The sequence below is a fragment of the Temnothorax nylanderi genome, unplaced genomic scaffold (assembly GCF_030848795.1).
Source record: "Temnothorax nylanderi isolate EJ_2023f unplaced genomic scaffold, tnyl_v1.0 TNYL_tig0168_pilon, whole genome shotgun sequence".
NCBI lineage: Eukaryota > Metazoa > Arthropoda > Insecta > Hymenoptera > Formicidae > Temnothorax > Temnothorax nylanderi.
In genome coordinates this window covers 370,308-395,598 of record NW_027249230.1, presented here as the reverse complement: position 1 = coordinate 395,598, position 25,291 = coordinate 370,308, and the positions used below count along the sequence as shown (strand labels likewise).

Sequence of the window (25,291 nt, the reverse complement as noted above, 5' to 3'; positions counted from 1 at the left end):
AAAAAGAAACGCAAAATAGGACATGTACTCACCGTCTACTTTGTATTCCGTTAATTTAGTACCTATGGCATCTTCGATCGCGTGCAATAATTTGATATCGTGTGGAGTTATCAAGCTTATCGCCATACCGTTTTTACCTGCGCGAGCTGTTCTACCGACTCTATGAATGTATTCCTTCGGTACATTCGGTATTGTATGATTAATGACTAATTCCACCGTGGGAATATCGAGGCCTCTCGCCGCGACATTGGTAGCAATTAATATCTGTACGTGGTTTGACTTGAACTTGTTTAGCGCTGCTAAAGGTTCCTTTTTGCTTAATCATCGCGTGAAGAGCCACGTTCGTAAATCCAACATCATTCAACGTCATTGATAATAACTGACAGTGTCTAAATACAACACAAAATAATAATATATAAATTAGATCTAGATACGTAATCTTTGAAGGATCTTTTATGTTACGTGACAAGAGCAATTGTATTCTTTACTTGCAAGTATCCGTGAATATCATGATGGAACCATTTTTATCGGTGGCGCGAAATGTCCTAATTACTTCTATCAGATACGAATCAAGCACATCCTTAGGACACAACACGTAACGTTGATCCAATTCCTTTACTGTGGCAATACCAGCGTCATCTTCCTCTTGCCACGTAAAAACCTAGAAAAGTTGTCATTTTCATTCCTGCTAGCCATAATGTAACATAACATACAGTTGTTTTATCGAGATATACCTTATCAGAAGCTATTTGCTGCACTTTGTCAAGAGCGTCTGTCATTGTAGCGCTAAAGAACAATACTTGTTTCTGCTTGGGTAATGCAGCAAAAATTTTCTTAAGCTGTTCATCAAAATGGCCACTGAGCAGTCTATCAGCCTCGTCCAACACTAAAAATTTGATCTTCTGCAGGGAGAACGTATCGCAACTGTCCAAATGATCTGCTAGTCGACCCGGTGTAGCTACAACTATATGTGGCTGTTTCGACAATTCCAATCCTTGTGCCACCATATCCATGCCACCAACAATCACACATTTTTTCAGGTTGATAGCCTTGCCAATAGCAGCAAACTGATCAGCAATCTAAAATAATTCCATTAAATATAATAAGATTTATTATAATTAACCGCAAGCATGGCTGTTTTGTACAAATATCAGATCGTTCCAAGAGTAATACAATTAATTTAAATAAACATAATAGAACTACTAAAAGTTCTGATAAATTAGATATTTGTTATTTCTTTCTCTCTTCCTTTCCATCTTTCTAGTAAATTTTCTATCCTTTGCTTACGATACCATACATGTACAATGCAGTACACAATCAAAATTATTCTCTATTATTTTTAAGTATGTAAAATTACTACGTTACTTATTAGATGATCTGACAAATCTCACAAATATAAAACAATTTATATTGCAAGTAACGACAATAAGAAAGTAAAATTTATCACCTGAAAAGCTAGTTCCCTCGCTGGCGTTAACACAAGAGCAAATATACCATATGGATCCTCGCATAATTTTTGCAAAACAGGCAGGGCAAATGCTAGAGTTTTGCCACTACCGGTCTTGGCGCAGCCTATGCAATCTTTGCCCGTCAGTATTTGAGGAATGCAATTCTGCTGAATCGGCGTTGGCTTTTTTAAACCTATTAGAGAGGGAAACAAACAAATAGCTGTATAGTTTCGTCAATTTCGCAAAGTTTAACGTCCTGAATATTATTAGAGCAGGGAAGAAAAGAGACAGTCTGTATTTCGAAAAATAATTACCGAAGGTAAAACACGGAATTCTATATTTCTTTTAATTAAATAAATTTAATAAAAAAACACGTTTAACTTCTTGAAAGTATACTCTATTTACTGAACACAAGAATTCAAAATAGAATTTAAAAAATTAAACTCTTTTTTAATTTCTACTCTCTGACTATCTTTACTATTCGATTGAAAAACCGATTGGTTAAACTTTCCGCGAAAGACACAATATGTATAAACCAATTATATTTACCGCATGTTGTTCCGCCGGCGCCTTATGCCTCTTCCAGGCCTCCACCTCCTCTCAGACTGCTCGGGATGTCACTCGTGTTCCCTCGATACGAAGATGATGCTCCTTCCCGCGCGGATATTTTCTGTAACATAAAAATAATCGAATCGATTAAATACGTGTCACGCGCATCGAACATCTTATTCGTTATTCAGATTAATATTATATTTTAAATTACTTCTTCGAAAAAGGTTTCTACGTTAGAATCAACTTGAATCAAATTTTTCAAAATATTTTTTTTTACTAATTTAAATTCCGAAACACGGTTTAATGTAGGAATTAATGTAGTTTATGAGTTTTTTACCAGAAGTGTTGGTACGCCGATGCCCGATGCCTATCCTAGGCCTCCTCCTCCTCTCAGGCTGCTCGGGATGTCACTCGTGTTCCCTCGATACGAAGATGATGCTCCTTCCCGCGCGGATATTTTCTGTAACATAAAAATAATCGAATCGATTAAATACGTGTCACGCGCATCGAACATCTTATTCGTTATTCAGATTAATATTATATTTTAAATTACTTCTTCGAAAAAGGTTTCTACGTTAGAATCAACTTGAATCAAATTTTTCAAAATATTTTTTTTTACTAATTTAAATTCCGAAACACGGTTTAATGTAGGAATTAATGTAGTTTATGAGTTTTTTACCAGAAGTGTTGGTACGCCGATGCCCGATGCCTATCCTAGGCCTCCTCCTCCTCTCAGGCTGCTCGGGATGTCAGCTTCGCAGGATTCCCTCGCTGCTCCGACGTTATCTTCTGCGTCGTTATTTTCTGAAACAAATGAACGATTCGATTAAAGGTGCGTTCGGGGAGACGCTATTAGCGCTGACAACGTCATTCTATCTCTGTTACTTACTGAAAGTTGAACAAAGACAGAGCACGCTTATAGCGCTAAAAGCGCGCTCCCCGTAAGTAACTTTGTAAGCGTGGTGTCGTTCCGCAGACACGACGCGACGCGATTACTTAAACGGCTAACTAACTTTCGCGGCCCGTGGGTGTCGCTAAGCAGACACGACGCGACGCGATTACCTAAACGGCTAACTAACTTTCGCGGCCCGTGGGTGTCGCTAAGCAGACACGACGCGACGCGATTACCTAAACGGCTAACTAACTTTCGCGGCCCGTGGGTGTCGCTAAGCAGACACGACGCGACGCGATTACCTAAACGGCTAACTAACTTTCGCGGCCCGTGGGTGTCGCTAAGCAGACACGACGCGACGCGATTACCTAAACGGCTAACTAACTTTCGCGGCCCGTGGGTGTCGCTAAGCAGACACGACGCGACGCGATTACCTAAACGGCTAACTAACTTTCGCGGCCCGTGGGTGTCGCTAAGCAGACACGACGCGACGCGATTACCTAAACGGCTAACTAACTTTCGCGGCCCGTGGGTGTCGCTAAGCAGACACGACGCGACGCGATTACCTAAACGGCTAACTAACTTTCGCGGCCCGTGGGTGTCGCTAAGCAGACACGACGCGACGCGATTACCTAAACGGCTAACTAACTTTCGCGGCCCGTGGGTGTCGCTAAGCAGACACGACGCGACGCGATTACCTAAACGGCTAACTAACTTTCGCGGCCCGTGGGTGTCGCTAAGCAGACACGACGCGACGCGATTACCTAAACGGCTAACTAACTTTCGCGGCCCGTGGGTGTCGCTAAGCAGACACGACGCGACGCGATTACCTAAACGGCTAACTAACTTTCGCGGCCCGTGGGTGTCGCTAAGCAGACACGACGCGACGCGATTACCTAAACGGCTAACTAACTTTCGCGGCCCGTGGGTGTCGCTAAGCAGACACGACGCGACGCGATTACCTAAACGGCTAACTAACTTTCGCGGCCCGTGGGTGTCGCTAAGCAGACACGACGCGACGCGATTACCTAAACGGCTAACTAACTTTCGCGGCCCGTGGGTGTCGCTAAGCAGACACGACGCGACGCGATTACCTAAACGGCTAACTAACTTTCGCGGCCCGTGGGTGTCGCTAAGCAGACACGACGCGACGCGATTACCTAAACGGCTAACTAACTTTCGCGGCCCGTGGGTGTCGCTAAGCAGACACGACGCGACGCGATTACCTAAACGGCTAACTAACTTTCGCGGCCCGTGGGTGTCGCTAAGCAGACACGACGCGACGCGATTACCTAAACGGCTAACTAACTTTCGCGGCCCGTGGGTGTCGCTAAGCAGACACGACGCGACGCGATTACCTAAACGGCTAACTAACTTTCGCGGCCCGTGGGTGTCGCTAAGCAGACACGACGCGACGCGATTACCTAAACGGCTAACTAACTTTCGCGGCCCGTGGGTGTCGCTAAGCAGACACGACGCGACGCGATTACCTAAACGGCTAACTAACTTTCGCGGCCCGTGGGTGTCGCTAAGCAGACACGACGCGACGCGATTACCTAAACGGCTAACTAACTTTCGCGGCCCGTGGGTGTCGCTAAGCAGACACGACGCGACGCGATTACCTAAACGGCTAACTAACTTTCGCGGCCCGTGGGTGTCGCTAAGCAGACACGACGCGACGCGATTACCTAAACGGCTAACTAACTTTCGCGGCCCGTGGGTGTCGCTAAGCAGACACGACGCGACGCGATTACCTAAACGGCTAACTAACTTTCGCGGCCCGTGGGTGTCGCTAAGCAGACACGACGCGACGCGATTACCTAAACGGCTAACTAACTTTCGCGGCCCGTGGGTGTCGCTAAGCAGACACGACGCGACGCGATTACCTAAACGGCTAACTAACTTTCGCGGCCCGTGGGTGTCGCTAAGCAGACACGACGCGACGCGATTACCTAAACGGCTAACTAACTTTCGCGGCCCGTGGGTGTCGCTAAGCAGACACGACGCGACGCGATTACCTAAACGGCTAACTAACTTTCGCGGCCCGTGGGTGTCGCTAAGCAGACACGACGCGACGCGATTACCTAAACGGCTAACTAACTTTCGCGGCCCGTGGGTGTCGCTAAGCAGACACGACGCGACGCGATTACCTAAACGGCTAACTAACTTTCGCGGCCCGTGGGTGTCGCTAAGCAGACACGACGCGACGCGATTACCTAAACGGCTAACTAACTTTCGCGGCCCGTGGGTGTCGCTAAGCAGACACGACGCGACGCGATTACCTAAACGGCTAACTAACTTTCGCGGCCCGTGGGTGTCGCTAAGCAGACACGACGCGACGCGATTACCTAAACGGCTAACTAACTTTCGCGGCCCGTGGGTGTCGCTAAGCAGACACGACGCGACGCGATTACCTAAACGGCTAACTAACTTTCGCGGCCCGTGGGTGTCGCTAAGCAGACACGACGCGACGCGATTACCTAAACGGCTAACTAACTTTCGCGGCCCGTGGGTGTCGCTAAGCAGACACGACGCGACGCGATTACCTAAACGGCTAACTAACTTTCGCGGCCCGTGGGTGTCGCTAAGCAGACACGACGCGACGCGATTACCTAAACGGCTAACTAACTTTCGCGGCCCGTGGGTGTCGCTAAGCAGACACGACGCGACGCGATTACCTAAACGGCTAACTAACTTTCGCGGCCCGTGGGTGTCGCTAAGCAGACACGACGCGACGCGATTACCTAAACGGCTAACTAACTTTCGCGGCCCGTGGGTGTCGCTAAGCAGACACGACGCGACGCGATTACCTAAACGGCTAACTAACTTTCGCGGCCCGTGGGTGTCGCTAAGCAGACACGACGCGACGCGATTACCTAAACGGCTAACTAACTTTCGCGGCCCGTGGGTGTCGCTAAGCAGACACGACGCGACGCGATTACCTAAACGGCTAACTAACTTTCGCGGCCCGTGGGTGTCGCTAAGCAGACACGACGCGACGCGATTACCTAAACGGCTAACTAACTTTCGCGGCCCGTGGGTGTCGCTAAGCAGACACGACGCGACGCGATTACCTAAACGGCTAACTAACTTTCGCGGCCCGTGGGTGTCGCTAAGCAGACACGACGCGACGCGATTACCTAAACGGCTAACTAACTTTCGCGGCCCGTGGGTGTCGCTAAGCAGACACGACGCGACGCGATTACCTAAACGGCTAACTAACTTTCGCGGCCCGTGGGTGTCGCTAAGCAGACACGACGCGACGCGATTACTTAAACGGCTAACTAACTTTCGCGGCCCGTGGGTGTCGCTAAGCAGACACGACGCGACGCGATTACTTAAACGGCTAACTAACTTTCGCGGCCCGTGGGTGTCGCTAAGCAGACACGACGCGACGCGATTACTTAAACGGCTAACTAACTTTCGCGGCCGGGGGTGTCGCTACGCAGACAACGCGACGGGAGCGCCGGACCCCATTGTACCCTTCACTCCCAGCGAACTGGGAGGAGGGTACGGTGTGCTCTTAGACCCTGTACCTCCCCACCGGGCCCTCCCTTCGGTAAAGCCGAAGGTACTGCCCCAGTGGATCGTTGATACAGGGAGCCCTCTCACCACTGCAAAGTGGCACACCACGAGAGGGAGATTTTTTACACGCTTAACTTTATAAGCGTGATGTCATTTATAGACAAGATTTTTACACGCTTAACTTTATAAGCGTGATGTCTTTTGCAGACAAGATTTTTTACACGCTTAACTTTATAAGCGCTTATAAAGTTAAGCGTGTAAAAAATCTTGTCTGCAAAAGACATCACGCTTATAAAGTTAAGCGTGTAAAAAATCTTGTCTATAAATGACATCACGCTTATAAAGTTAAGCGTGTAATACACGCTTAATGTAAGATATAAAATTAAAATAGTATAAAATTATATATGTATAATTCTATATGTATACATACATAAGGTATTATACATATATAATTTCTTTTTATATTAATAAAAGACTAATATAATATCGATAAAATCAATAAAAAATAAAATAATTATATATATTATTTTTTAATTTGTATATTATAATAATCTTATTAACAGTCTTTTCTAATAGTTTGAGAAAGTTCTCAAAGACATCAATATTATATTTTTTTTAAATAAAAAATCAATATCTTTCTCCTAAAATTCTATGTATAAAATTATATGTAGAATACCTATATATAAAATCTTAATTCTGATTACGTTAGATATTAATAAAAATAAATTTCTTAAATAATTACTGCGAAATGTGCGCGTATTATCAACAAATGAGTTTGAAACAAAGTTTTATCGATCGCGCAAAGTATATTTTCGGCGAATCGGCGTCCTCTGGTGACTACCGATTGAAGATTCGTGACAATCTGGCTGCTGGCAATTCGTAGCAGATGGTAGATGGTAGCAGAACAATAGCGGAATAGAATTCGAAAAATGGCAAACCGCACGGTGAAAGATGCTAGGTCTATTCGCGGGACAAATCAGCAATATTTGGTCGAGAAGATCATCAGATCCCGGATATACGATTCTAAATACTGGAAGGAAGAATGTTTCGCTTTGACCGCCGAACTGTTGGTCGACAAAGCAATGGAGTTAAGGTTAGTAAAAGCAAAATATAACCTCTACAAATACAGGATGAATGTAAAATCTTAGTACAAGCGAGAACAAGGTAATTTCTAGAATAATTTTTTTTGTACGAGGCTTCGTTTTTTAGATAGGCTTCGGTTTTGAAAATCTATCAAGTACACTTGACATCGTCACTGATTATGTCAAGTGTACTTGATAGATTTTCTAAGGCTTAGAATAAAACGTTATTTTACAATTTCGACTTATTTTGGCACGAGGAATCACCTTGTTCTTGCTGGTACTACGATTTTGTACCCATATATATGAGTGAGAAGTTTTTCTCTAGTCTCACTTATATTTATTCTTTCAGATTTATTGGAGGGGTATACGGCGGCAATGTGAAGCCTACGCCATTTCTCTGTCTTATATTGAAAATGCTTCAAATACAGCCTGAGAAAGACATCATAGTCGAATTTATAAAGAACGAGGAGTATAAGTACGTTTGGGCTTTGGGCGCATTGTATATGAGACTGACTGGTTCTTCCCAGGACTGTTACAAATACCTTGAACCATTATTCAACGATAGCAGAAAGCTCAGAATGCAGAACAAGCAAGGCGTATTCGAGCTCATATACATGGACGAATTCATCGACACCCTTCTCAGAGAAGAGAGGTCTTGCGACGTTATTTTACCGAGAATTCAAAAAATACACGTTTTAGAAGAAAATAATGAACTAGGTACGTTATTTGAGTATATTTTCTTGAGTATATTACTTTTATTTAGCCAAACTTCTGTTATATGTTTACTTATGTTACACAGAAGCGAAGATATCGTTATTGGAAGACGATATGGATGATGGCATCGAATCGTCAGAGGAAGAAGAGATTGCACCAATTAAAGAACTGCCACGCAAGAAGCCGGATGATCACGAACGAGACAGAGACCGTCACAGAGACAGGGACAAGAGGCATTCCCGATCCGAGAAGAAATCCGAGAAGGAAAAGCCAAGATCGAGAAGTAGGGAAAGGGATAGAGACAGGAGAGAACGTAAACGCAGCAAATCGCCGAAATCTCACTCGTCGTCGCACAAAGATAAGGACAGGGACAGAGATCGCCATAGAAGAGACGATAGAGAGAGGGAGAGAGAACGAGAGAGAGAAAAGGATCGAGATCGTAGAAGAGAACGCGACAGAGCTAGACATTAATCGCTTCGATTTCGTGTAATCCAGTTTACATAAATTAGATATAGACAATTCAGGTAGATTATACTTATACAATTTTATGCAATTAATTTTATACAACTTTCGCAGACAGAATATATCGTTTTGTACATAAAACACTGCGAAAGAAAATTAGGGTCTTTTCACTTTTTGTCAGTAAAAATTGCCCATTTTTAAACTGTAATTACTCAGTGAATAATTAAAAAAGTTTAAAAAAAGGTCTTACAGAGCAAACTCTCTACTATAAGATGCTTTTGTTCAATTTTCACTCAGGTTAATACTCAAAGGCGTGGTCAGCTTTGAATAAGGACGTATTTGAGATATCCAAAATTTTGAAATCTGTAGTCTTCCACCGCCTAACAAAAAATTGGCGAACATAATCATTAATACCATCTCAAAGTACGAACTTTGCCCTTTCAAATAAAAAAAAAAAACTTTGTCCTACGCCGATTATTTAGCAAGATATCGCAATTTAAAGTAATCCCTGTTTTTTTATGATTTCAGCACGATATCGTCAGCATTTGCGTAACCTGATGTGCACCACGGGGAGGTTGCTCGATCGGATTTTGCACATCATGTATGTATGTGTATATGGAGTGTACATGTGTACATGTAGAGGTTCTTTTTTAGTAAGAAGTGTTGTCACTCTTTGCCGTATTACCTCGCGCAATCTTGATCTCATATTGATGCATTTTTTTTACATCAGATTGAAAAATTTTATTCAAAATTTAACGCAGTGCCTCTTTAATCTGATGTAAAAAAATGCATCAATATGAAATCAAGATTGCGCGATGCGCGTGCCTATGGCAAAAAAATGGCAACACTTCTTACTAAAAAAAACCGCTACATGTACACACGTACACATGTACACTCCATATACACATACATACATGATGTGCAAAATTTTACTGAGCAACATGCCCGTGGTGCACATCAGGTTATACGCAAATGCCGGCGGTATCGTGCTAAAATCGTAAAAAAACAGGGGTTATTTTAAATTGCGATATCTCGCTAAATAATCGGCGTAGGACAGTTTTTTTTTTTTTCATTTAAAAGGGCAAAGTCCGTACTTTGAGATGGAATTATTGATTATGTTCGCCAATTATTTTGTTAGGCGGTGGAAGACTGTAAGTTTCAAGAGTTTGAATATCTCAAATATGTCCTTATTTAAAACTGACCACGCCTTTGAGTATGAACCTGAGTGATTGAACAAAAGCACCTTATAATAGAGAGTTTGCCCTGTAAAACCTTTTTTTTAACTTGTTTTTACGTTAATTATTCGCTGAGTAATTACAGTTTAAAAATCGGCAAAAATTTACTGACAAAAAGTGATCCCCTAATTTTTTTGAGCAGTGTATTTTTAACCTTTTATTATTAGATATATCTTTATACAAATAAATTTGAATTTTTTTAAATTATAAAGAAAATTATAAATTTCTTTTCATTGTTAAATCACCCCCTTCCCCCCGATTCCTACCTACCCGTATCCCTACCTACTTGTATGCTTACTTATTCATTCCCTACCTAGATTTCTCAAAATTATAATTAACTAAGTTTCCTTCTATTGTTGAAAACCACACCCCTATATACCTACCCGATTTTTATCTAATTTTTATCCGTATTCCTACCTACCCGTATCTTTATCTAGTGTACCTTATCTAGTATATTAGTTACCCGAAATCGTGCGCGAATTTAATATTAAATCAGGACCGTTTAGGAGTTTTATTGTAAGTTTAAATTACGTGGGCTAGGGATTTTTAATTCGAGACGGCATCTTTCCGTCTCTGATTATATGCAATCGCACGTAAGAAAACCTTATAGGTTTACCTTTATATAAGTATTTTTTATACTTTGATTGGTGATGTGCACACCAACCTACCTTGTAAAATCCTCTTCGTCTTCTTTTTTCTGGCCAGAATAGACTCACCTTTTGTAGAACCTGGCCATATCCTGGCTTTATACAGCCAGAAATCGACAACAAGGAGAAATACTCCTGTTGCCGGCAATAAGCGTAAGATTTTACGCTTTTGTATGTACGATGCGCGAAACACGAACGCGCGTCGCAAAGGGGCCATCACATTAATTAACTCAATTAAATATGGAATTAACCAATTAACAATAATAATAATAACTCAATTGTATATACAAATTAATTGCGCATTTATTGTTTACACGCGTTATTTATTCGTATTAAAATATATCCAGTAATTAAAATACATATCCGATTGGAAACAAATCTGAATTTGAAAAAAAATCTATATGTCGACAGCGTTTTGATTTAAAGAGATTCGATCGCGATTATGAAATTTATAATATTAACTTTATAATATAAACAATAAAACTAATTTGAAAATAAACAGATCCGCCATTTGATAAAATCTAAAGCCCATAATATACGTATTTTCATCGATTCGAACGATTTAATATTGCTGAATCTCATCAAGAAACATGCAACGATGAGAAATTCAGATGAATGACGTAAGATCCGAAAAGGATAATAAAATCCCACACACACACGATTAGAATTGATAATAATAATCACTTTGTACTTTGCAAATTATTAAGATTACTTTTTATATAATATATTGTTTCAAAATCATTTTTAAGCGAGATGAAACTGATTGATTCTATTATACATAAGATAATTATTTTAAAAATCTTTTATTTCATAATAAAATAGATATCGGATCTCACGTCACTTTACTACTTTAACTGGTATAAAATCCAGTTATCAATCACTACATATGAATAAGCTACAACAGATTAGGCTAAAGTCAATGCATCAAAAAGTAATAATATAATGAATAACTGAAAGCATCTCTTTTATATGAAAAAAGCGAGATCAATAAATTATATGAAAAGTTACGTGATATATGTATATATGTATATATGTATATATGTATATATATATGTATACATATATGTATTGCTTCCTTGCACTAACTTATATAAAGTTTAATCTTGGATAAATATTTAATAGAATATAATAGAAAGAGGTAGATGAGAAAAGGAATAATACAATATTACACTTTTCTAATACAATATTTGTAATAAATATTTTTCAATATTATGATCACCTACAATATTGTTTACTTTAATTATTTTTTATTTTATTTTATTTTTTCATTTTTCTTATTGCATATATGAAACAATATAAATATTTTATTCTTTCTATTTGTTAATCCCGACATATGAATATCATGAGTAAACTTAAATAAGAGCATCAAATTAAAAGATTTTAATTGTTAAACTTTTATTTGTCTTCTACTTTGTTTTCTTTATTTTTTATATTTGTAAAAAATTATGTTATGTGCATATACATATAATTAAAAATTATGTTATTTGATTCTAAATATTAACCAAATAACATCATCAATTAATATAATTATCAATAAATAATATTTGTCCTCATGGTATTCTCAATTTTCCGAAAAATTCTGTTTTTATATACACAGTGTGTGCATACGAGTATCTATACATTCTCGTATACACACCCTAAATTAATCAATATATAAATATAATAATAAAAAGACATCCAAGATTAAACTTATCCTAATCTGTTTTAACTGATTCATTTTAAGGCAACAGATGTATGGAATGCTATAAACTTATATTTTATTATTAAATTGCATAAATTTATCTAGATACGTGGTATACATTTAAGGTACATTTATGTGGTATACATTTTTTGTGGTACATATTTTATAGGTTACCACACATCCGTTACCTCAATAAATATGTTAATTAGTTAATTCATCACTCACCAACCCCGATGCGCAACAGCGGAATTATATCTGCCACGTAGCTACGTTGAATCTGTAATATACAAACATAAAATTCACATTAAGATGATGTTCAAAAAACCTAATGTTTTAAAACATAATTCCTATGTGCATCAAACTTTTTATTATTCAATTAGATATTAATTTAAATAATTAAACATTTTACGAAAGGATCTTTACAAGGATAAATTTCTACAATATATTAAATTACTTCTTTTCTTTTAATTATTATTTCTAAATCACGGGGAAATAAAACAATTCGAGAATAAACAGAAAAAAATTATTTTTATACAAAATAAAACATAATTTACCGCAAAGTTGTTCCGCTGGCGCCCGATGCCTCTCCCAAGCCTCCTCCTCCTCTCAGACTGTCCTTTCGCGTTGTCAGCTCCCTCAATGCAACACTTTCCGCGTCGTTATCTTCTGAAACATAAAATAAATGATTTGATATTGACTAATTCTTACGCATCAAACTTCTTATTCATCATTCAATTAGACTTTATTTCAATACATTAATTATTTAAATAAGTATACCATTTTAATTGTAATTTTAATAAATTTTTTAATAAAAGAACAATATCTTAATAATGCTTTTTTAAATATGACTTGCATAAAATTTGATAAGAAAAAAAATCTAATCCTGATATAATTTAAACTATTATAAATTTTAATTATTTAGAAATATTTGATATATTAATAAGTAATATTTCATATAAATTTGTTGATAATAATCATGTTATAAATAATTTATTAAATATTTAAAAAATCTTGAAATATAATATAAATGTTTATTTATTAGACAATGTATTAAACATGTAATATACTGTATATAGTGTATATAGTGTACTGTATATAGTGTACTGCATGTTTAATACATTGTCTAATTAATAAAATATTTTAGATTATGTTTTAAGATTTTTTAAATATATTTAATAAATTATTCATAACATGATTAATATTAACATGATAAATATATATAGGTCGCCGACCCTGACCCTTCTTAATTTTTTATTACAATCGTGTAACTGAAATAAGTATCCCTGATTTTTTTCAAATTTTTATCTCAAGGCGTATTCGAGATATAGATATTCAAAGTTTTGAAATCCATCCTCTCCGGAACATATTCAAATAGCTGTAACTGTAACTTTACTTCTATTTATTGGATCGTTAAAATATCGGTTATGAAATTAATCGGAAGGAAATGTAATTTCTTTTCGATTAATTTCATGACTTTTTAACGATCTGATAAATATAAGTAAAGTTATTTGAATATGTTCCGGAGAGGATGAATTTCAAAACTTTGAATATCTATATCTCGAATATACCTTGAGATAAAAATTTGAAAAAAATCAGGAATACTTAATTCAGTTACATGATTGTAATAAAAAAATCAAGAGCAAAATCAAAAGGGGTCAGGGTCGGCGACTGACCGATTTAGCAAAGAATGTCCCATATATAAAATATAACTTGTTAATACATCAAATATTTCTAAATAATTAAAATTTATATAATAGTTTAAATTATATCAGGATTAGATTTCTTTCTCTCTCTCTCTTATCAAATTTTATACAAGTTAATATCTAAAAAAACCATTTTCATTAAGATGTTATTCTTTTATTAAAAATTTATTGAAATTACAAATAAAATGGTACTTGCGTGCAAAAGTTACTTATTTTTATTTTAGGCATGTGTTTCTTTTAATCTCTTCCCCATATATATATATATATATATATATATATATATATATATATATATTCGTCCGAAATTAAATATTTTATAAATTGGTGTAATCAAGCAATATACATATATATTTATAAATATTTTTTTAAGATGTATATATATATTAGACAGTGCTCTAAAATATTGATTACAATTAAACATCACGATTACAAGTAATCACTAGAATACAATAATCACGCGGCTTTGCCAAACTTTACACGATACTCTCGAAATTAATAATTAATCATACGCGACGCGTACTTACTCATATTGCGACAACGGAGAAATAAGAGAAGAAATTATGGCATATTCGATAATTAACAGCGATATATTTCACAAATAAAAATGCAACGAAATATATCTGAGATGACGGTAAAAAATTTCTCGCGCGATTAACTTAGCGCGAGAGCGACGCGGCATCGCTAGATTAATTCGTGGGATTGATCGTGGGGTGGACGGCCGAACAAGGCTTTCGAAATACGCATTCGAACGGATCAAGAGACACGTCTCGCTCCGCGCGTACTTGGCGCGAGACACTACAGTTGTGTATATTTACGCGAACACACGGATTTGCATTATCAATATACACTTCGCGATAGATACTGCTATAAATATTAGATGCAAAGATAGTACATGTGTTATACTCACCAATTAAAGTCGCTACGCCACTCGTTCCGGATCCGATCCGTCCCGTGTCCCTGTCCGCCGCGTTCTGGAAACGACAGGAGAACGTATAATCAAGATGGCGAAGGGGGCTTCGAATCGTCTCCCGCGCGTTCAACTTCACGCGATAAGACGACAAGAGCGACGCGACGTCACTGCGCGTCCCGCGCTTAACTTCGCGATTATATATTTTCCGAACTTCCGAGTAGCGAGTACCGGTATGCTCGCCTTTTACTGCGATTATTATTTCGCATTCCGATTAATAGACGTATCACTTCTCGGTAGATATCCGCGATATTCGCGACACGATCGAAAATCGACGCTCGTCACTTTCGCGAATGCCCGCGCGATACATCTTCGACCGTGAATAATTAGAATCATCGCACCGAATTACGCGATAAATACCGCGGTAAACACACACGCGCACAATAAATGCGAAGCTAATACATATTACTCACCAATTAATTAAGTCGCGACGCCACTAGATATCCGCGATATCCGCGACACTCGAAAATCGACGCTCGTCACTTTCGCGAATGCCCGCGCGATACATCTTCGACCGAATAATTACCGTGAAATACGTATTTTCAAGAATCATCGCGCCGAATTACGCGATAAATACCGCGGCAAACACACACGCGCACAATAAATGCAAAGCTAATACATATTACTCACCAATTATAAGTCACGACGACACTCGTTCGGGAGCCGGTCCGTCTCGTGTCTGCCGCGTTACGAATGTTACGATGGCGGCGAGTGAGTGGCGACACTGGCGACGAAATGTACGAGGTGGGGCTGGTGGGGTGGGCGACTACTCCGCGAGTCAAATGAACGGCTAGTCAGACACCTGTTTGGTTGATCGGAGATAATGAGTAACTTTCGCAGGCGTTGATAAAACATAAAACCTCGCCGAGCACCGACGAAAACAACAAACCGCGAGGCCACGTACCGACTTTACAGGTAACGTCGTTTCAATTGAATTAATTCAACGGTAACCGTCTGGTATGCCGCGGCCGCTCGCCGGCGGCTCAGAGTGTTCGTACGTGATTGGCTGGGACGCGGGGGCTCGACTCGCGAGCAGCCAATCGCGGCTCCTGACTTTACGGCGGCGCGGCGGCCCGGCGGGGCGACGGCGCGACGCAAGACGCAAGCAATACGCGACGCATTTCATATCGGCGCGAGACGTTGTCGGTCGTGTATTCCTCTCTCGTGAATCTCGTCAACGAGAAGAAATCCGGTTGCAAAGAATTGCGAGCTGAGCGTGTGCCGAAACTGCCGAATACTCCGTTCCTTCTCGTGTCGACTGCAACGAGCGGAATGCCGTGCTGGACGCCGGCGCCGTACGTGTATCATCCTCCCGAATGTGATTTGGCGGTTCTCCCGCAGTGCTCCGTGATCAGTGAGTGAACTGTACGTGAAGAACGAATGTTTCGAAGCGAGATATATTTAAATCTTAATAGACAATCGTCGTCCCGTGTGTCGCAGTGAGACGGCAACTCAAAATTCACGTCTCCTCTGTTTCGATTCCTGCTTCGACCGAGTGAATCGCGCGAGAAAGTGCTCTAATAAATTATAGCTCTCATTAACCGCGAGAATTAATAATTAATTGATCGACTGAAGAGAACGATCGTGCGTTTAACGTCCTCCCGTGATTGTACATAGGCCCAGTCGCGATCGCGAGAGCGAGCGAGCTTGCGTGCGAATAACATCGTGAGTGCGAACAAATAATTCAAGTGTGCGTCCACGAATATATTCCGTCTTTCGTTAAAGGATTTATTAAAACAGGCATTCGTTCATTCGTCGTAATTCGTCGTAAATGGTACAAATTTATTCGTACGTGTGCTCTTCTCTTTTCCTCACAATCTCTACTTTATGGAAAATCAACGTTAAATTGTATCATTTGTAAAGATTTCTTCCTTATCCCCAGGTTCGCGAGTGTTTGCAACTTGGCGAGACGCGACAAGCCGACAAGTGTTCGCCGGCTACTCCGGAGTCCGGGTTTCGTCTCGCGAAAGTCGTGACATTTTCTTCGACCGGTGTCTGACAACGACGCGGCTCGCAGGATGGGTGTCACTGTGTAAGTAGCAATATTCGTGTGTCTCTAAAAATACGCATGATTCCTTATCGCGCGATCGGCCGCGTACGAGAAAGAGATGCGTGTCGCGTCTCGCCGGGAGACGCGCAGAGGTTATGTCGCACGTGTGCCCGGCGCCGTCAGCGCGACGCGCCGCGCCGCACCGGGTTTATCCGCGGTGATCGACGACGCCCGTCCGATCCTACGTGAGCGAAAGAGTGATTTGCATGGTGCTATCGGTGCAGGCTGCAGCAGTACCCGATGATCGAGAACCGCACCGGGCCAACGGCCGCAGACCATCGAGTTCCTGACGAAGCGGGTCGTCGCCCTCGGCGCCGTGCAGGTGGGACAGTTCCTGGTGGACTGCGAGACATACATGTCGGTGCCGCAGCTTGGTAAGTACGTTTTTCCTTCTGCGATTTAGCGTCCGCGAATTCGAATTGAGTTTCGCAAGTTTCGCTTTCGAGCTGTGCTGCAGCGTTAGCTAGTACGCGGCCGTTGGCACAGATGACCGCTGCTTGGCCATTTGGAAATCCATTTCGCGACAAAAAACGCCTTGTTATTATTTGCAATTTATTAAACCTTTGAATACGCGCCGTTATAATGGTTCTCCGACAAATGTTTTTTTAAAACGAAATAGTGCAGTGTCGAACTGCAATGGCTCTCTGCGTTGAGAGAGTGTCTGTATTAAGTACATCATATATATTACTCATTTTTGGTTTACTGCATATTACATTAAATTGCATCAATAAGATTGCAAAAATGAACGTAAGGGTTAATTGTATCGAAAAAGACATTTTTTTCGTAAATTTAGTAATTAACGTACACAAGTTCAACGGTGGAAAATATTTTTATTTTTGTAAAATATTTTTTTTAATTATTTAAGATATATTTTGATATTACAATATCGAAGCTTTTTTCTAATATTTTTTGTATTCGAAGTTTTTTTAGATAGTTATTTTCGCGGTTGATCATTTCAATGATTAGTTTGAATAAAAAAATAATTATTATTACTACGGATTGTTAATTCCAATAGTCAAATGGACAGTTCGCTTCAATTACCATATGGTTTAAGAAGCATACGTGTATATAAATGATGCATTAAATTGCTGTAGTTTAATTCGTTATTAATTTGTAACATAGAGATACGATGCATTATGGTGTGAAGCAGCAGATGAGCAAACTCCGATCACGTATCAATGAAGTTCGTTCCGCAGCTGAGCTATTTGTAGAACTTTACGTCCAGCTCGTAGCGAAAGCGATTAAACCGATACTCTCAATGCCTGCTTTCAAAGTTTTAGAAATCGGCCGTAGAAATTACTCGACACCTCGAAAAATCGATATCATTGCCAGTTTCCAAATTGCTGAAGATCTCTAGTCGTTACAAAATAACAGAAAAATAAGACTCAAAAGAATAAGTAAAAAAACGAAATTATTCGAGTTGTAAAATTATCAAACGGTATTATTCCGAAAATATAATGTAATTAAAAAGTTTATTATCCATTTTCTTCTTGCATCTATAAAAATACTGAAAATCTGTGCAATTTAACGGAATTTTAAAGAATACTTTATAACATGCCATAAGCTGTCTTAAATTTTTTTCGGAAAAAGTTTTTCAAATGTGAATAATTTGGAAATTTAATCTATCACCTGAAATGTATGTTTGAACGTTTTTAACTTAAAAACTATTGGACCGAATTTTTGCCACAAGTATATGAAATAGGGGTAGAATTTTCCGGAGAGTGCTATAGAGTGTGTAGTTTTTCGTTATCTATTTTCTGGAAACCGATTTTTTTAATTCTTTATTTTTTAAATATTAAAAAAATTAAAGAAATCGGTTTCCAGAAAATAGATAACGAAAAACTACACACCCTATAGCACTCCCCGGAAAATTCTACCCCTATTTCATATACTTGTGGTAAAAATTCGGTCCAATAGTTTTTAAGTTATTAACGTTCAAACATACACCACCCGTAAGGATTTTATATATTAGTATAGATGGGAAACACGCTACAATATGAATAGAAGATGTTAAGAAATAAATAGCGAAGCTAGAGTACGCGTCTCTCGAGAGCTGCGAAAAATCGTCAGAGTTATGCGGGGAGCATGATGGGACAAGAGGTGTTAAGAGGTGACGGCGTTAAAACGCCGCGTCTCCCGAGAGCTTCGAAAAATATCAGGAGGTATCAGGAGTACATATGGAGCAAGGAGGTCGAGGAAGTATTTGGCGGCTTTGGCGCGATTTGAAACTGCGCGCCTCTCGCCATCTCTTGGAGCGTTGTGGCAACCGCTAGCGCTGCGCCCCTCTCGCCATCTCTTGGCGCGTTGCGGCAATCGCGCTAGCGCTGGGCGCTTCCCGCCATCTCTTGATGCACTGCGCGCACCTCGTTGCACCTTGTGCCACTTCTTAGTAAACCTCTTTGCTCAACATGTTACCCGGATAACTTCAACGATTTTTCGACGATCTCGGAAGACACGTATTCTAACCTTGTTACCTCTTGATGGCTCCTGTCGTATCATGGTCCCCGAATAACTTTGACGATATTTCGAAGCTGTCGGAGACACCTATTCCAATTCTCTCTATCTCTTGGCTGCATTCCGATATTCACTGTCAGCTACTTTCAGTACTGAAAATCTATAGTATAATCTTACGTGACGTAAAATATAGATTTGCAGTACTGACAGTGAATATCGGAATGCAGCCCTTATCTCGCAAATATTATATATAGTGAATTAAATAAATCAGTTATCCTTCAATTGCGTCTTAATTAATTAATAATTAAATCGTTAAATAATTAAATATTTATTTTACTCGGCTATCTTGTGTTTAATAAATTTGTCGAAACGCATAATTAAATGTCGGAAAGATACAATTAAAAATTTTATCTTCTAGACCTAAAATGATACTTTTTTACGGTAATTGTAAAATAAATAATTTTAATTATATTTTCTTTTAAAACATTAAATTAAAAAAAATATATATATATATATGTTGTTTTAGAAGTTTGCAGTTTTTAATAAATATTGTATTCTTATTTTATTCTTATCTTATTCTAAATAATATTGTGTTCTTATTTTCGATTAGAGTAAAATAGAAAGTAATTTTAATTCTTTGTTAAAATAACAGAATATTATTTGTTTATGTATCAAATTTATCACGGAATAATAAACATTATTTAATTTTAATAGATAAATCTATTTTCGAGACATCTTCATTACTTAACAGCTGGCTTAAAATCGGTCTCGTGTTGTTAACAAAGATCTTGAAAGTATAGATTTACCTTCCAGTAATGTTATGAATTGAACACACACAATTTGGCAAACGGTTAATTTAAATAATATTCTATTATTTTAATAGAGAGTTGAACTTTTTACCTTTAATCTCAAATTAAATTGGGCGTATTTAATCCAGGCACACACACATTGTCGCAAAGGTCGCAAATATACATCTCAAGTTCGTCGCGTCTGAATGTTACATTCTGTTACAATTTGCGTGAATTATAGTAAGTAAACCAGGGTACGATGTCAATGTTGCTGCCGAATAATTATACTCTATCATTCCATGCGCACAAATCTTTAATTGGGCCATAGTAATTCGCTTATAAATAGCAATAATTGATCACGTGTTGAACAATAAACTCTCGTAACGTTCAAGGTTTCATGACGTAATATAAAATCAGCAAGTCAAACGGCAGCGACGAAATTATATGCAGGCAGATAATTAATCAAGGATGAGATTTATGATATTTAATAATTTTATTTCGGCGCAGATAGGTTTCATGGCATTAATTTTATTTCGGCGCAAATGTATTTTATGACGTTAAGTTTATTTCGCAAATTTTCGATTTCGATGACTGTCGTGGCTCGCGGCGTTTCCGTTCCCCCGGCCAAAGGTGTCATCTTTGCTTTTTCAATGTTAATAAGCGTGTTCGTGAAATGGGACGAGGACAAGTGTCGAGGCGCGCGTTTAATCGCAAGCTAATCGCCGACGCACGTGCGTGTGCGTACACACACGAGGAGAGAGGAAGAGAGGAGTCGTCGCAACTCGCAACGCCAATAATTGTAGCCGATCGCGTGCCAAATCGTCCCCTCCTCACCGAGGCAGAGGAGCGCACCTTCAAAGGGACGAACGGGGTGTGGAAGATGTTGCTAAAATAAAAGCGAAACCCAACAAGGTCCACGGGAAGTGGCGAGGTGAGCCCGCGGCGCGCAGAAGGGCCGGGTCATTTTTTCGCAGAACGCGCGAGTGCGAAAGCAGGAGCTGCAGGCGCAGGTACATCGCGCCCTCGGAGAATCCCTGGCCGCGTCGTCGCCGTCGTCGGCGGGGAAGAGACAGTGAACGATAGTTTTGACCAGACCGTGGTTTTGACAGTGAAATCGAGAGATTGTCTTTCGTCGTTTGTGCTTTTATCAAATTGTCCGTGTAGTGAAATTCACCATCCTTAGGTTTTTATTTCATCTGTTTTGAACACGATATATTTTTTATCTTTACATTCATATTTCATCGTATATCTGCGTTATAAAGAAAAATTCGTGGTCTCGTCAAGATGCGTAAAAACGACGATCATATTACTTTGCAAATCGTGATTATTTTGCATTATCCGGTTTGTTAATGACGAACGACATATAATTAAAGGGGTATTTTATATGTATAAACTTAGTGTGTTAGCCAATACGTTTGAATGCTTGGAGCTCGGTATGGCATTTAGTTTCGCCACAAATACCAATTGATACCTCAGCCAAACGGTTTGTTGTGTCTTCGATGACCTGTTTCTTCATACAATGTATACATATATATCAATCGGCTAAATAAATCGAGAATTAAATTAACCTAACCTAACGTTCGATCAAACTCTCACGCTTTTCACGGAAAACAATGGGAAAACTGCAATAGAAGCGTCATGAAAAACGAATAGATCTTAGAGATAAAAAACGGAACAGATATCACAAGGGAATAGATTAACGAAGGAATAATTTTTAATTATTTATCAAGCCAATTTCGTTGTGATAATCTAAGAATGACGGATTTATATGACACTTATATTTAACGCGATATAATTATTTGCAGGCTCAATATCAAAGTGAATATATAACGAAATTACGATGTCGTGGGCTGATGACGACGCTGCACCATGGGACGTTGAGGAACCGGCTGCGGAAGCGGGCGCCGAGGGTGCAGAGGAAGGCGCGCCAGCCGAGGCAGCTACCACTGACAGACCGGTCCTGAAATTATTAAAGCTCGAGCCACCGCATTACAACCATCATTGGGTTCGACCACTGTTCCTCAATTACGCGTATCTTTACGATTATAGGTAAGTTGCGTGATTAATGCAATTGAAAAACACAAGTTAATACAAATGAAATTAAAATCAGATGAGAAACAATGCAATCTTTCACGGAATTTCAGGGAATTTTTTGCTGCTCGATGAAACAGCATGGTTTAAGTCGAGCTCGAGTTTAAACAATTTTTTCGTTTTAAATATTATGTGAGAGAAGAAAAATATTTCAATGCTTTTATGTTCGAGTTATAATTACAACATGATGAATTTTAATAAGAGTTAAAATTACATTATTTATATTTAATTATAGAAAATATTGGACTCGATGGCGGTCGAAAATTATAATCTCGAAATTATCTCTAAATATTCAATCTCGGTAACATCTTTTTTATCTAATAGGAAGAACTATTACGACGACGTGATCGACTATCTAGATTCGAGGCAGAAGGGTATATACCGCGAGCCACCTAGAGCTCAGGAATGGGCGGAAAGGGCTTTGAGAACCTACGATGAAAAGAATATAGATAAAAGCTTCAAGCGATCGGCCGACATGAAGTACCTCACCAATATGAAACGCATCCAGACATCCAGACATTATAGCTACCATACTCGTGCCTACTATAGTTTGAAATATCAGAAGATCCTGTGAATCCCGCTGTTAAAAGCTGTTAAAAGGCAATCATCAAAGACAACTAAAATCTCATATATCCACTCACGTGTGTGCAGTCTCTCACGTGTAGGATCTTTATCAATATTTATTTTTCAACGTAACATCTTTTTAATCTAATTATCTCTGTTGTGTCGTCTTTTTGCGACTTGACAATTTTTATTAGATGTTTTGTATAAGCTAGTAATATAAATAACATTGCAATTCAAATGTGTTTGATGATACTGACAAAATCGATAATGCAACGTCTGCCTATTGTAGCTAAAATAATGTATTGTATATTTGTACACTCTTCTTTGACATGTGGTGTATCATTAGAAAAAAATTGGCATTGTAAAATATATCTTCACTCTTAAACGTCAGAAACTTTTTGAGTCAATCTTGTATTATCATACACATATTTTCTTTTGTAACCAATATTTAATAATTTATTAAGTAATTAATAATTTAATTTAATTTTTCTAGGGAAGAAGTAGTAGGGTTTATTTAGTTTTATTTGGTACTTAATATTTATTATAAATACGAATAAACTATAATATTTCTTTATTAAAGTACATAGTAGATAGGAACAATCTGCTCGCGAAAAATATTATTTCAAGAAATAAAAGAACAGTATCTCGTGATCAACTAAATAAATAAATGTAATTAACAATTATATTTCAATGATTAGATAAAATATAGTAAGAACTTAATTATTACAAATATTTTTGGTGCAGGTGATACAGTTGATGAAATACTGAATAGTCTAGACTTATCAGAAAATATTTTAAAAACAGATTTTTTAAACTAATTTGAAGTAGATTTTTTCTACGTAAAAGTACGAGTAATTTTTAAATGAAAAATGATTAAAAATAAAGGATTATTTTCAGGAATTAATCTTCAAATGCAAATGGATAGTAAAAGCATATTTTTCGTTCTATTTCAAATGATCTAGATTTGAATAGACAAAATTTTAATTTAAGCATTAATTACACAGATCTAATGTTGCAGAATTAAAAAGAAGTTCTCCAAATTATAAGAATTTTTGACTGAAGTATTAATAGATTTTGCACACCGTTAACATCGAATAGAAAAGAATATTTGATTCTTAAAATGAAACGCTTTTCTTTCTCTTCAAAAACCTCCGTTTCATCGGCTGCATCGCGACAGCCTCCAGCGGATCACCGATTTCGCTGGTATCGATCAGTGAGTTGATCCTGCGCTGTCTTCCTGCCTGAGCAACGGGCTCAGCTGCTTCCGGCTCGCCGACCGGCATCTTGGGCCACTTCATCAGGAAGGTTTTGGGCTTCGGCTTCTCTAGCTCAACATTCGCGATCTTGCGCGTTTTGTCAAGTTTCTGCGCCAGCGACATCGTCTGCTCATCGTCATCCTGGTTGTTGAACTTGGTCGCGTGTCGCTGGAACACGATACCGGCGGCCTCCAGTGTATTCTTGGCCTTCTCTATCTCGGCGTTCAGATCAATCACGTCGAAGATGCGATCCTGCAAGGAAGTAAGTCCGTCAGATACGACAAAAGAATATAAAAAAATTTGTAGAACAGACGATATGAAGATTTTGTTGGTTGTTCGAGTTACGTGCACCCATATATAACTTAATTATGATTTATGATGTAATTTAAATTATGATAAACTAGTTTTTTTATGTGTTTTATCGATAGCTTATTTTTGTATTTAATCTAATTTGATTTTTAACATTAAATTATCGGCTTGTTCTTTCGTTTAATTCAACCTGCATATCTCGCCGTTTGCGTCTCAATTCCGCCATATCCTCTTCGAATGCGGTAGCTGCACGTTCCTTGAAACGTCGATGAGTGATTACGAAATCGTCTTCATAAAGATCCTCCTGAATAGGTCTACCACGTCCGTCGACCAAAAAGTCTAACTCGTAGAAATCGTCGCGATTTCCCGACAGGTTACGAGAACCTAAAATGTTAGTGGGATGGTGTTAAGATTATTATTAAGATATTATTACTAAGATATTATATTATTAATTCCATTCTCTAGCTGTTGTACATACAATGCAACTTCTTGAGTTGAAAAAAAAGTAAAATTATTCATAATAATTAAAAGATAGTTTAAAATTATTCGTTACAATTATTTATTATAACAATTTTAAATGAAAACTGTTTTTAAAGAATAATTTAGATAAGTTTATTTTAATCTAAAACACGTCGTTATGGTTGGCAAGAATTTTACTAATATAGAAATACAATCGAATATGGAAATATTTATCGGTTCTATACTAACTTTATGAAATGAATTCTTACCTGCAGAGTCTCAACGCAGCTAGGGCGTAATCTTGTGCATGCGGAAAATGACAGGAAAAACATCAAAATACATGAAATGTAGATGATGAAATAAGAAGTACACAAATAACGAATAAAAGGAAATGTGATGGAGAGATACGTGG

At 38.5% G+C, this 25,291-nt stretch overlaps 4 protein-coding genes and 1 long non-coding RNA gene across 9 annotated transcripts; 2 read left to right on the top strand and 3 right to left on the bottom strand.

Moving 5' to 3' along the window:
• Positions 1-6: 6 nt before the first annotated feature.
• LOC139777935 (probable ATP-dependent RNA helicase DDX49) lies at positions 7-2,002 on the bottom strand (the record flags this gene model as incomplete). Its single annotated transcript, XM_071715632.1, is given in 7 exon segments — positions 7-300; positions 302-389; positions 489-661; positions 735-1,079; positions 1,448-1,641; positions 1,918-1,925; positions 1,998-2,002. Coding segments are annotated over 7 exon segments (1,107 nt in total), but the record flags the coding sequence as incomplete, so codon positions are not given.
• A 5,302-nt stretch (positions 2,003-7,304) lies between these two features.
• On the top strand, positions 7,305-10,133 carry LOC139777907 (pre-mRNA-splicing factor 38-like). The gene is made up of 3 exons (XM_071715589.1): positions 7,305-7,510; positions 7,849-8,216; positions 8,299-10,133. Exons 1-3 carry the CDS (start codon positions 7,347-7,349, stop codon positions 8,682-8,684), a joined length of 918 nt encoding a protein of 305 aa, XP_071571690.1. The 5' UTR covers positions 7,305-7,346; the 3' UTR covers positions 8,685-10,133.
• A 1,877-nt stretch (positions 10,134-12,010) lies between these two features.
• Positions 12,011-15,610, bottom strand: LOC139777932 (uncharacterized). The gene is made up of 3 exons (XR_011719446.1): positions 15,539-15,610; positions 14,849-14,912; positions 12,011-12,904 (listed from the first exon to the last, which is right to left on the bottom strand). It is a non-coding gene; the product is annotated as an uncharacterized lncRNA (long non-coding RNA).
• A 411-nt stretch (positions 15,611-16,021) lies between these two features.
• On the top strand, positions 16,022-23,249 carry Fln (flightin). Of its 5 annotated transcripts, none has more exons than XM_071715619.1 (5): positions 16,022-16,262; positions 16,791-16,940; positions 17,183-17,332; positions 22,006-22,249; positions 22,616-23,249. In XM_071715619.1, exons 4-5 carry the CDS (start codon positions 22,041-22,043, stop codon positions 22,863-22,865), a joined length of 459 nt encoding a protein of 152 aa, XP_071571720.1. In that variant the 5' UTR covers positions 16,022-16,262; positions 16,791-16,940; positions 17,183-17,332; positions 22,006-22,040; the 3' UTR covers positions 22,866-23,249. The 5 variants fall into 5 exon arrangements, with proteins under 5 accessions (XP_071571720.1, XP_071571718.1, XP_071571717.1 ...); XM_071715617.1 differs by having other exon boundaries at positions 16,022-16,273; XM_071715616.1 differs by having other exon boundaries at positions 16,022-16,682.
• Positions 23,250-23,409: 160 nt separating this feature from the next.
• On the bottom strand, positions 23,410-25,198 carry LOC139777928 (uncharacterized). The gene is made up of 2 exons (XM_071715621.1): positions 24,611-25,198; positions 23,410-24,363 (listed from the first exon to the last, which is right to left on the bottom strand). The coding sequence occupies exons 1-2, from the start codon at positions 24,644-24,646 to the stop codon at positions 23,971-23,973; spliced, it is 429 nt and encodes a 142-aa protein (XP_071571722.1). The 5' UTR covers positions 24,647-25,198; the 3' UTR covers positions 23,410-23,970.
• Between the last annotated feature and the right edge of the window lie 93 nt (positions 25,199-25,291).

What these genes read in the sequence shown, in the direction of transcription:
- LOC139777907 (XM_071715589.1), top strand. Translation starts at nt 7,347, where the DNA reads ATGGCAAACCGCACGGTGAAAGATGCTAGGTCTATTCGCGGGACAAAT. An exon ending in GACAAAGCAATGGAGTTAAG is followed by an intron (nt 7,511 to 7,848) that starts GTTAGTAAAAGC and finishes TTATTCTTTCAG; the next exon opens with ATTTATTGGAGGGGTATACG. An exon ending in AGAAGAAAATAATGAACTAG is followed by an intron (nt 8,217 to 8,298) that starts GTACGTTATTTG and finishes TATGTTACACAG; the next exon opens with AAGCGAAGATATCGTTATTG.
- Fln (XM_071715619.1), top strand. Translation starts at nt 22,041, where the DNA reads ATGTCGTGGGCTGATGACGACGCTGCACCATGGGACGTTGAGGAACCG. An exon ending in GCGTATCTTTACGATTATAG is followed by an intron (nt 22,250 to 22,615) that starts GTAAGTTGCGTG and finishes TTTATCTAATAG; the next exon opens with GAAGAACTATTACGACGACG.
- LOC139777928 (XM_071715621.1), bottom strand. Translation starts at nt 24,646, where the DNA reads ATGGCGGAATTGAGACGCAAACGGCGAGATATGCAG. An exon ending in GCAAACGGCGAGATATGCAG is followed by an intron (nt 24,364 to 24,610) that starts GTTGAATTAAAC and finishes ACTTCCTTGCAG; the next exon opens with GATCGCATCTTCGACGTGAT.